Source organism: Pteropus vampyrus, unplaced genomic scaffold (assembly GCF_000151845.1).
Source record: "Pteropus vampyrus isolate Shadow unplaced genomic scaffold, Pvam_2.0 Scaffold109, whole genome shotgun sequence".
Taxonomy (NCBI): domain Eukaryota; kingdom Metazoa; phylum Chordata; class Mammalia; order Chiroptera; family Pteropodidae; genus Pteropus; species Pteropus vampyrus.
Window position 1 is genome coordinate 2,111,366 of NW_011888890.1, and position 12,556 is coordinate 2,123,921.

The window sequence follows — 12,556 nt, forward strand, 5'->3', positions numbered from 1 at the left end:
CACAAATGATACTGTGTAAGTTTACTTGAGAAGCAATTTCAGTTGGTTTCCAATTATTTTGAATACATTATAAATCGATGTTTTATAGTTTTATGACCTTGGAGAAAAGAACCTACCCTTTTGTCATTTGTTTCATTGAACAGTTAGTGCCTAGTAACAACAAAAAGACGATAGAGCAGGAAATAAACATGCTTTTTCATGAAATGAAGAAGAAACAAAGGCAATGCCACCTGCTAAGAGGAAAGATGAAGAGAGTAGTTTCAGTCTGGAGCTTTCTACTAGTCCTGGCCTACTCTTTTACTGGGTGTGAATCCTCAGGCCAATCATCTAAGCTCCCTAGGCAATCGATTTATTATCTGCCAGACAAGGAGGATAGACTTGGTCTCATTTACTTCTAAAATTCTTTGTCTCCGCCCTTTGTCTTGGCCTTGTTTTGATGATAACCAAACATCCCCTTAAAGGTGAAATATACAAGTGTGCAGATAGACATCCCAAAACAGATTGTGGTTACTACTGAAGAGAGCAGTGTGTTAATGGAAGAAGACGGACCTATGAAGTCAGCCAAATGTGGATTTGAATTCTAACCCTCCTACTGAATATCTATACACAAGTTACTCATCCTTTCCAAGTTCTCATCTGTGAAATGTGCATAATAATCTCACAGGGTTATTGGTAGGATTCATGGGATCAGGTATAGTATAGTATCTGGCATGTAGTAATAATAGCAGTTTTTATCTTTTCATTCTCCCTCCCCTTCCCTTTTCCCCTGATCTGTGCAGATACGCTGAGAGATGAGTACATTCTGGATGACCCACTAAAGGACTCAAATGTGAGGTAGGAAAACTTTGTACCAGCAGTGGCTCTGGAATCTAAGGTCAAATTGTCTTTCTGGCTGGTGCTTTCTCTCAGGATGTCCAGATCCTTGGTATCTTGGCTTCGGTTGCTTATTACCTCTTTCTAAAGAACTTTTTATTGAGGAATGATATACATAACATCCCCTCTTTTATTTTAGAAGGAATGGTGAGAATAGTTTAGCTCCAATACCAAGAAAATTCCTCTATTAATACATTAACATAAAAATCTGATTTAAACTTTGTCTTTATCCATCACTACTACAGCATCCCGAGTTTAACCCAAGCCTATGGAAGTGCCATCTGCACTGAGTATCTACTGGAGGTCTGAGTCATCTTTCATTAAGAAGACCCTGACTTGTAGTTAATTTGGATTTGGGGAAGAATGATTTGTGTTTGAGAAATCTGCAGCAGGGAGCAGGAGTGCTTCCCTGACAAGTGAGGTCTCACATGTTCCCTGGCCGGGGGCCAGCCATGTTTTAAAGGCCAATAGCAAGGCACACAGCAGAGCTCTGGAGTCAGCCAATTTGGGTTTGAATCCTAATTCTGTCACTTATTAGAGATGCGACTTTGGACAAGTGACTGAATATCTTTAAGCTCTCGTTTCCTCAGGTATCAAGTGGAGTATATATTAACAGTATCTTCCCCTTGGTGTTAGTGTAGAATGAAATGAGATTATAGACGGTTCTTAATATGATTCCTGAGAAGGGCTATTTGTCACAGTTGGAATGATGACAACAGAGAGTGACTGAGGTATCAGTTTGTTCATAGATAATGATGCATAGAATATTTTCAAATGGAGAGCATTATTTAAAGAGTTACACAGATGTTGAAGAAAAGGCCGACATTAATTACATATCATAAGAAATTTATTCATGTAGATTTGCCAAGTTATTGTTTATCATAACTTGTAGAGTTTAATAGGGAAGTTTCAAGTAAAGCTAGGAATACATAATATGTGGGGACCCTGCATTCTTTGACTTAATTTCCTATTCCATTTACATTTTCATTACTGTACCTAGCTATTGTCATCATCATTCCGTACCTTCTTTTCACTCTGGTGGAAGAAAAGGGAGATTTTGCTACATCTTCTCTGCCATATCCGATAGCATAGAAATCCCATCATAGTTTAAATTCAACCACTGACCTAAGTTTGGCCCTTTGTTGATGTAGTTATCCTGAAATATACAGAGGTAGGCCCTTGAACCCCAGTGTTATTAAGAGCTGACATCAGAGAGAGAGGAAGAAAATAATAGTTATGTAAAGGAGACTTTAGATAGGTTTTTTTTTAATGATGATGAATTTAAAAGACAGATATAACTTACATAATCTAAAACTCACCATTTTAAAGTGTACAATTCAGTGGTTTTTTAGTATATTCACTATTTTGTACAGCAATTATTTATCTGGGAAGGGGACTTTAGCAGGTCAGTTTTGAAAGTTCATGAGGCAGACTGAACCAACTCTTTTAAGATCCTCTTATCATATATCTGTTTTATGTGAATGGGCAGACTTCTTCCACTTTCACCTGCTGCTCAAATTGGCCTGCAGTGCTTTCCATTAAATATTTGTCAGCTTTTTGGCGGTTCTGTCATATGCAGCCTTATTCTTTTCCGCTGATTTCTTTGCAGGTTTTGTGGTTGTGGTGGTTTGCCCTTCCTCATTTGTATTTTGTCGTTCTTCTTGTAAATATTGCCCTTGATTATCTAGTTTCTCTATCTAGTTACCTTAGATAGGATTTATACAAACTCCCTCATTTAAATTAATAAAGATATTAAGCTATAGAAAAATGAAGAGACTTTATAAAAGACACACAGAGGCGTGGCTGGTGTGTGAACCCATTTTTGTATTTTACCTGTCACTCAACTTCTTTTTTTGTCTTTTTAACCCTGCGAGAGCATTCTCAAGTTTCTTATCCATATTAGTTTTCTCTTGTTGTGTAACAAATTACCACAAAGTAGTGCCTTAAAACAGCATACATTTCTTATCTCTCAGTTTCTGTAGATCAGGAGTCTGGGTACAGCTTAGGAGGGCCTTCTGTTAAGTTTCACTAGGCCGTAGTCAAGGTGTTGCTTGGGTTCTTATCTGGAGGCTTGACTGGAAAGAATCTGCTTCTCAGTTCATTCAGATTGTTTGCAGAATTTATTTCCTGTTGGCGGCTGTATGACTGAGGGATGTGGGTGGCTTTTTACTGGCTGTGTGGTGGAGGCGGCCTGCAGATCCCTGCCATGTGGCCCTCTCCATAGGTAGTTCCTAGCATGGCAGTTTGTTTCTTCAAGACCAGGAAGAGATCATCTCACTTCAGTTTACTAAGGTAGTGTCTTATATAACAATGTGATTGTGGGATGCATCGTCTTGCCATATTCTATTAATTAGAAACAAGTCACAGGTTCTGCGCACAAAGGGGAGGGTTTTATACAAGAGAGAAACACCAGGGGGCAGTGGTGGTGTGGACCATCTGCCTTTTTTTATATTATCCATATCAGTGATCTGGAAATCAATGAAAGTTGCTCCTGAGCTATAGAAGACACTTTCTAGAAGACCATTCAGATTTGAAGATGTTTGTTAGATACCAAAATAATGCACTGAAAATTGATGATTCTCCTACTTTAGCTTTATTGAAACAACTTTATTAAATTTAAACTACCTCTTCCCACATTTCTCTGCCCAAGATAAAAACAATACAAAAAACAAAACAAAACAAAACAGACATTATTAAAGTCCTAACTATGTAAGTTCTTTTCCTGTGAGATAAATAGAGGTTCTCTTTGTGCCTGTTGTAACATATATGCACATATGCATATGTGTATTTAATCTTTTCACAAAAACTAACATTTTATACATGTACTTTTGAGTCTTGGACCTTACTTTTATGTGTAGAAGAGACCATTCTTTTTAGGTTCTAACTCTTTTATTTCTATTCTGAAGGTGGTTTCTCTGGAGTTTGACCTTTGGGGGCATGGTGGTAAGGTGAAAAGATTCAGTATCAGAAGAGCTTGCTTCAGAGCTTAGTGTCTCCCACTTAGTAGCTGACTGCCGATAGGCAAGTCACTTATCTTCCCTGAATTGAAGTGAGGATAATAAACCTCAGGTAAAATAACTTATGGTTCAACAGTGGCCTTGTATAAAAATCTTGGGCTTTTGAGTTAGTTACAAGTTGGAATCTTGGTCTTATAAATATGTGACTTTTGGCAAGTTACTTCTGATCTCTGAGTCTTCGTTTTCTCTGTTGAAAAGTGAGATAATCTTTACATTGCAGTATTGTAAGTATCAGAGTTTTGTATATAAAGTACCAAATACAGTGCTTGGCAATGTAGTAGGTGCTCCGTAAATTAAGGACAGTGTTATTTGTCTGTCTACCATTATTCCTAAGCTTACTTAGTCTTTTAGGTCCCTGGAGAAATGGGATGCCCCGCCCCTCATCTTGGTAAAAATTACATCCTCTTTGTCCTGGGTCAGACTGTTCTGTTATCAGCTGCATGAACCACTGACTGCGTTAAAGACCTCTTGGTATCTGTCTGTAGAGCCATAGTCAGTTCTCAGCACTGTGGTTGAATCTGCATCCCAGTTGGCTTGAGTCCCTTTTCTTTCATTAATCACACTGAGAGTTGTAAGGGCAGGGACAGAATGGTTTAGCATTTTTGTTTGTTTATTTTGGTCATTTAGATATCCCTGAACACCAGCAGTTTTACTAAACAATTCTTTTATTACATCTTTACCCCAAACAGAATCACCTCAAGTATCACCTATTTCCTTTTAATCTCAAATATATGAGGTCGATATAGTTATCTGCTTATGGTTGAGGAAGCAGGCTCAGAGAGTGTAAGTGATTTGCCCACGGCCACATACTTGTAAGATATTTTTTGGAATCCTAACTCAGATCTCTCTGAGTCCAAAGCTCATGGTCTTTCTTAGGATATTGAACTTCTGCTGAGGATACCAAGAGGTATTTGTGGCATCTTTATATTTGTGTCTGTGTGGACTTAATTATTGTTATTTATTTGTTTAAAATGTTTACCCATAGACTCCTTCATACTGTAGTAAAGTAACTTACTTTAAATGGTTGGCTCTGTATAATTTGGAATATCTCCCATAGAAGAGAGTTCCAGAGAGAAGGCCGGTATAAGTGACAAATACTCTGCTCTTTCCTTCTTCCTCTTTGATCCTTTAGGAGAAGACCTTTGAAAATTACCATGAGATCTTTTATTTGGGAGTACTTTGGCCTTTTATTGTAATGTTGCATTAAAAATATTTCATTTATGGAAAAATATTCAGGGATCCCAAAATGACCCTGGACTTCATTTTCTTTCAAATGTCTTTCTGTGGCCTACAGATAGGCACTACATATTCCTTTTCCAGTTCAAGAACAATTTGTCACTATTTTATTATAATTTTTTATTTGAGAAATGAAAACAATAGTATTAGCTTGTTTTACAAGAAGGAAAATCTTTCTAACATTTTGTTATTTTTACTGCTAATCTTTTTTTAAAAGAAATAAAACATGGCTTTTAAAAATAGAAGTATTTATATGTTTGTTAGACAATAATTTAAAAAATACAAATAAGTTGTAGAACAAAAGAAAACTCACCCAGTCTCAGGACTCACATATGTAACCACTGTTACATTGTTTACTATTTTAACAGACTTCAGTACATCTAACCTGTAGCCACAGACATCTTGGACAATTTTAATCATTAGTAACGAAGTATATCCTTAAGAAACAGTGGGGTATTTTGAAAGAATTGGAAGACGTCATGAGTTTAAACACTTCAGGTAATACCACTGGAGATAACCAAAGGTAAGTCTCCACTCTTTTCCTTCAGTTGAGGATTGCTTTTGGTGGCAGGGATCAGGGAGAAGTTAGTAATTGGAGGCACTGATTGGAAAAATTCTAATGCAATGTAAGGGAAATAGAAATTTCATGGGACTGCATGAGTAGGAATGGCCCTCATGGGAACTGGAGCTGGAACTGGATTGGACACTTTGTGCCATAATTTTTGCTCCTTTGTTAACTCAGTCCACAAAAGTCAAAATGTCTATCTTTGTCCCTAGATACTTGCTTATTCTTTTCCATCTCTCTAAATATTTCTACTTACATTTCTGCTTATTCACATTTCTGTGTGGTTATTACTTTGGCTTGCCGTAATCTCTGTGGCTCTAATTCTGTCTCTTCTTTCCTTATTGCTCCAACTCGCCTTCACTTTAAGCTTTCTTTTAAAGTCCTGCTGCTAACTGCTCTTTTACTTGGAGAATATATTCTGAGAATTGCTATTGCTATTCTTTTTTGTACCATTGATATCTCCCTTTGGGTGAGGTATCTTCACTTCTGATATGAATAATATAAAACTCTGAGTCTATAATATAAAACTGAGCCACTCAGAGATTGTAACCCAAAGTGTGGTTTACAATGAAATAAGTACAGAAGTTGAAAGTAAATGTTTTGAAACTTTTATAGTCATGTAACAGTAATTTTCTGTTTGTCAAATCTAATAACTAAACACTTAAGGTTATATTTTATCCGTTTAAAATTTTTTTTTAGCTATCCATTTAAATTTATCTTGTAACAGCCTCATGGGGTGGGGACAATATCCCTTGCTCATATTTAGTTTGAGAAGAACTGATTTAGACCGCATTGCAGCAAGAATGTGTGTGTGGGGCGAGTACCAGGACTAAGAGGTACTTCACCAATAAATAGAGTTTGCTACTTAAACATTTTCCACCTATCTTTAGAAGCTACCTAAAATCCTTTCTGGAGCAAGGTAAGGAATAAATGAATAAGATATAAATTTACTTTGCTAAAATTTTATTTCAAAGAGGACTTTTCCTTTTATCAAATGTTGCGAGGGTTAGGAGTGGAATCTCATCAGCTTGTTTTCCACCACCATGGTGAGGAATATGGTTCAAAGGCTGCTGAATAGAGGATCTTCAAGGTTCCTTCTTGGTCTGATATTCTATTTTATATATGTATATATACATACATATATGTATAGTTTAATGAAAAATTTAAAAAATACAAATGAATAAAACAGTGAAACCACTTATAATCCTACTACTTACAATTAACTACTGATAATTTTTTGGTATATGCTTGTCTAGACCTCTTATGAATATATAAGTGTATATTTAAAAATTAAGAATATTTTATATTTATTATCTGCCTTTTAATTCAAGGCAGACATATCAGTATACACATGGTATAACTTTTAATGGCTAAATTACTCTTCAGATTCTAGAATCTGAATAAATGAAGTTTTTAAACTGCTGTTTATCACTAATCTACTTTCTGTTTCTGGAGATTTGCCTTTCATGAACACTTCATGTAAATGGAATCATACGCTATGATTTTCTGTCTGGCTTCTTTCACTGGGCATGTTCTTCAGGTTTATCACGTTATAAAATTTATCAGCACTTTGTCTTTTTTAATGCTAAACAGTATTCCATTGCATGGGTATACCATGTGTTGGTTACCCATTCACCAGTTGATAGACATTTGGGTTGTTTCCACTTTTTGGCTACTATGAATAATACTGTTTGCGTACATTTGTGTACAAGTCCTTGTGTGGAATGTGATTTCACTTCTCTTGGGTAGATTATTAGGAATAGTGTTATTTCATTGTATAGTAAAATTCTGTTAATTTTTTTCAGAAACTGCCAAATTGTATTCTAAAGTAGCTGAGCCATTTTACATTTCCACCAGCAAGGTTATGAGGTTTTAGTTTCTCCACATCCTCGCCAACACTTGTTATTTTTGACTTTTTGATTATAGCTGTTGTAACCAGTGTGAAGTGATATGTAATTGTGATTTTAACTTGCAGTTTCCCAATGAGTAATGATGTTGAGCATCTTTGCATGTGCTTATTTGGCCGTTTGTATATCTTCATTGGCGAAAAGCCTGTTCAGTTCTTTAGCTCATTTTTAAATTGGGTTGTCTTTTATTATTGAGCTTTACTAGTTCTTTATATATTCTAGATACAAGTCTTTTATCAGATATATAATTTGCAAGTATTTTCTCCCATTTGTTGGCTTGACTTAAATTTTTAATATCTTTGAAGTGCTAAAGTTTTTAATTTTAATGAAGTCCAGTTGTTTTCCTCTATGGATTGGTTTCATGTCTAAGAAATCTTTGCCTAACTTAAGGTCATTAAGATATTCTCTGTTTTCTACTAAAAGTTTTATAATTTTAGTTCTTGCATTTAGGTCTGTGCTCTATTTTAAGTTACTTTTTGTGTATGTTGTGAGGTAAATTCATCTTTTTGTGTGTAGATAGAAATCCAGTTGTTTCAGCTTCATTTGTTGGCTGACTTTGTTGCAGAAAAATTGGAAAACTCAGATCAGCAAGAAATCAAGCCACACTCGGAGGGTTGGAGAACTCAGGTTTATTACACCGGCGGTCCCAGAAGAGCTAGTGCTCTGCAAATCTGGGCCCTGAGCTTAGGGGCAATTTCGCTTTTATACCTGCATTGTTACAGTTGGCATGGGCTGATTTACAGACTCCAGGAGTTGCTATGGGCAGTTACAGAGCAGGAGAATTTTTTTTTTTTTTTTTTTTAAACAGGCACTAAGGCAATACAACTAAAGGGGAGGGTGAGTTCTCAGTTGACCCTGAGATCGTTGGCCTATGCAGCAAGCATGTTTACAAAAACAGAGCAAAGAATTGATTACAAAGTTAGCCATTTAAGTGGGAAATTCCTCTTCATTCCTCCCTTTTGATGCCCTTTAAATTTTTATAGGGCATCAACCTCTTGATTTTCCTGGGTTAGGGACTGGTACTTCCACAACATAAAGATCTTTGCTGCAGTTTTTCTCTCTACCATAGCTTCTATAAGGGAGGAAGTTGACTGAACAATAAGAGGCATCAGGCAAGGGAGAAGGATGCAGGCCCCAAGGAGGAGGAGTACTGTTCCAACTAAGGTTTTAAAGCCCCGGAAAGTAGAGAACCAACCTCCAAAGAGGTTATTAGGGTACCATCCTTTCCAAATCTGGATGGGTACATGAGCTATTTTTTCTAATGTTAGTAGCTATATCAGTTACAGCCTGGCCATTGTCATCTATTTGGAGACAGCAATTGGATCGGTTAAACTTTTCGCATACTCCTCCTTCTTCCACTAGCAAGTAATCTAAAGCTAACTGGTTTTGATATATTGTCACATGCATCTGAGATGTTGTGTAGGCAGGAGTTCTAGGGCCAAGGCTCTCTGGTTAGTAATGATCTCTAGTACAGCCTGTAACCTGATAATTCGATTAAGCATGTATATGGGAGTCTGGTAACCCCAGCTCCTATCTTGTGCCCAAGTTGTGGGGCCATAGTATTGGATAATCTTGTGGGGTGGCCATTCATCCTCTCCCCATTTTTGTTGTCCCCGTACTTCAACTTTAAGTGACTTCTTAGTTCTGGCTTTTAAATCTTGATGTAAGGGAATACCTAGCTCATTTCCTCCTTGGTCTGGTAGGAGGAAGAAGCCAGGTTGAATCATCCCGATAGTGTAACTTCCCTTCCAGTTTGCTGAGAGTTGAGCGTAAGCCCTCTTCCCACAAATCCAGAAGAGACTATCTGGTGCTTCCCAACTCCTGGTGTCAGTGGGGTTGAGGGTTTCCTAGAATGTGCCAATAGCTGGGATGGCGCGGAAGGGGTTAGGGACCATACCCTATTCTGTAGTACAGTTTGTGACAGTTGAGCTTTGGTCAAAGGAGTGGCACAAGGAGGAGGTAGTTATAGTGCTGTTGGGGCCCAATACCAGAAAGGAGTTTGGGGCTACCAGTTTTAAGTTTGTGTGATTTTAAAAATAGCCTTCTTTTACATGGAGTTTCCCTAACCCACGGACTGTATCTTGGACTTATCTGGCCAAGACATTCTTCTCTTACTACTTTGGAGGAGAGGACCCAACTCTTAGGTCGATCCTCTTCATGTTGAGCTACCGTGTAGTTCCACTGGAGGAGGTAAAAGGCATCTAGGCTAGTTCCCTTCCAAGGCCAATCTTTGCTCATGAGTTCTTCTCCACACACTCAACATTTAGTAATATCAAGTTCATGGGCTATCCTCTCAGCAAGGTCGACAAAGAGGTTCTTTTCCAAGGTTGAGAGGTCTAGGTTTTGGCCAAAGTTTCTTTTAAGTGTGTCATAAATTGGACTGAGCCCTGGAGGTGGCTTAGGTTTGTCTGCTCTATTACTCACTGTACAGTCTCTTTGACTAGTTGGTCTCGGGCATAGTCTTAGACTCTTCTTCCATCTGAGATACCTATTTGCCCGTAGTATGTCCAACAGGCCCATTTTCTTGTTGCCCCTGTGCATGGACCTGGGCAGATGTATCCCACTACATATTTGGTTTTTATCCATCCTATCCAGTACCTTCTGCCAGCATAAGTGCAAATGTTAGCTGATCTGTAACAAGCGGCTGATTGATGGATATATAAGGTAAAGGTCTGCTGGATCCAACCACCTATTCAGATGGCCCCTATGCATTTATCACATTGATGTCCGCCTCAGGGATGAGCTTATAAGTATCAATAAAGTCCTATATAACTACCCAGCACCCATAATTCCTGTGTAGGGTGAGGTAGGAGGCACCATTGCTTGGATGCTTGGATTACCTGAATATGAAATCCTACTTGAATTAACAAAACAACCAATGATGATTAAACAAAGTTTCTAGAATCGTAAAAAAAGTAACAAAAATGAGTTTAGTCCAAACATGTAAGAATTGAGAGGATCCCTACATAGGTTAGATAGGTTAGGGCTAAAGTGATCTTTGACTCAGAGTCCAATTGGAGGGCGTGACTGAGTCCAAACCTAAAGCAAGCAGTAGGACAAGTATACTAAAGAGGGTTAGGGCTACAGGAGGATAACAATACATCTGGGCAGTTCGAACGGTTGCTCCTCAGTCTTCTGCTGTGCATAGACTGACCAGCTTCCAGGGGTGGCCAGAGCAGGGCCGAAGATCTCAGGTGGATATCCGCTGCCTCGGAACGTGACTCAGAGCAGCTGATCAGGAAGAGGCTCTGCAGTCCAAGTTTCTCGTTTTTCTAGGGATGTTGCTCTCTTTACCCGGATGTGGTGGATCCACAGGATGATACCTGTAAACTTAACAGCAGTGGGAGTTGCTAATATAACAGTGTGAGGCCCAGTCCAGCTCGGCTGGAATGGCTCCTTCTTCCAATCTTTAACCCGTACTTCATCTCCTCCTGGCTGATAGGGGGGAACCAAATCCCCAAAGGGAAAAAGGACCCTTCCAAAAGTTCCCGGAGGAAGGGGCAAAACAACCCTCCCAAAGCCCGAAAGGGGTGGGAAAATTCCAAGGCAACCAATAAACAAAGGGCCCCCTTTAAACTCCCTAACAACGGGCGAAAACCCCCAAAAAAGATTTCAGAAGGGGAGTAGCCCAAAAGCCTTGGGGTGCACCGTGCACGGAGTAGAGCTAAAGGCAACAAATCAATCCAAGATAACTGGGTTTCCTGACAAAGTTTAGCTAGAGTAGTTTTGAGGATCCGGTTCATGCATTCAACTTTCCCTGCACTTTGTGGTCTGTAGGCTTTGTGAAACTTCCATTTACTCTCTAGAGCTTTGGACAGAGTCTGGACTGTCTCAGACACAAAGGCAGGTCCATTGTCAGATCCTATAGAGAGGCGTAGCCCATATCTTGGAACAATTTCCCTCAGTAAGGCCCTAGTTACTTCTCGTGGCCAGTCAGCACATGTAGGAAAAGCTTCAGCCCACCCGGAGGAGGTGCAAACTAACACAAGCAAGTATCAGTGGCTCCAGCAGGGCTTGACCTCAGTAAAATCTACTTCTAGGTCTTCGAATGGCATAGTTCCAATTGTTTGCACCCCTGGTTTAGATCTGGGCCTTTGACCAGCGTTGTTTTTTGCACAAGTTACACACCTAGCACTGATCTGGGCGCACAGGATTGGGAGCTTGGGTATGAACAGGCTCTCTAAAGTAGTCTTCCCTAGGTGAGTTAACTCGTGGTGTTGTTTTACCAGCTTAGCTGCCAGTGCAGCGAGAATAGAGTCTTTGATCTGGAAGCTCCTGCCAGCCCTCTTTCCTCTTAGTTCTCCCTTCACTTAAAGTCCATTGTTCTTCTTTGTTAGTGTGTTTTGAGGATAGAGGCAATTCTGGTGCCAGGAGAACTTTGAAGACTGGCTCAGGACCCATTGTGGCACTCGGTTGGTTGGCAGCCTCCTTAGCTACTTGGTCTGCTAGTTGGTTTCCCCTACTGATGGTTGGTTCCTCTCTGGTGGCCCTTGCAGTGAATGACTGCCATTTGGGAAGGCTTCCAGACCACCTCTAGCAGTTGCAGGATTTCTTCTTTGTTTTTGATTTCCTTTCCTCCCGCCGTCAGTAATCCCCTATCCTTATAAATAGCCCCATGTATGTGCAAAGTAGCAAAGGCATACCTTGGGTTGGTATAGATATTGGCCCATTTCCCATCAGCCTTCTGCAGTGCCTGGATAAGTGCCCATAGTTCGGCCCGCTGTGCTGACCAGCCCTGTGGCAGAGCCTCAGCTCTGACTACCTCATCTGTAGTGGTTATTGCATAGCCAGCTTTGCGCTGTCCTTCATGGATGAAGCTGCTCCCATTGGTGAACAATACCGGTTCTGGATTCTGAAGAGGAATGTCTGTCAGGTCCGGCCTACTTGAGTAGACTTCATCCATGACCTTTTCACAATCATGGTCAGGAGGCCCCTCCTCAGTGAGCAGAAACGTAGCA

General features: G+C 39.4%; 1 protein-coding gene across 5 annotated transcripts in view; it reads left to right on the forward strand.

Annotated features, from left to right (window-relative positions):
- CCDC171 (coiled-coil domain containing 171) overlaps window positions 1–12,556 on the forward strand; it is a 281,050-nt gene that overhangs the window by 904 nt on the left and 267,590 nt on the right. For 4 of the 5 annotated variants that reach the window (XM_011365306.2, XM_023533732.1, XM_023533731.1 and 1 more), the window contains exons 2-3: window positions 780–834; window positions 5,495–5,649. In XM_011365306.2, coding sequence (XP_011363608.1) covers window positions 5,606–5,649 — 44 coding nt within the window. In that variant the 5' untranslated portion in view covers window positions 780–834; window positions 5,495–5,605. The remainder of the gene's footprint in view (window positions 1–779; window positions 835–5,494; window positions 5,650–12,556) is intronic. The other variant, XM_023533730.1, reaches the window with a different exon arrangement.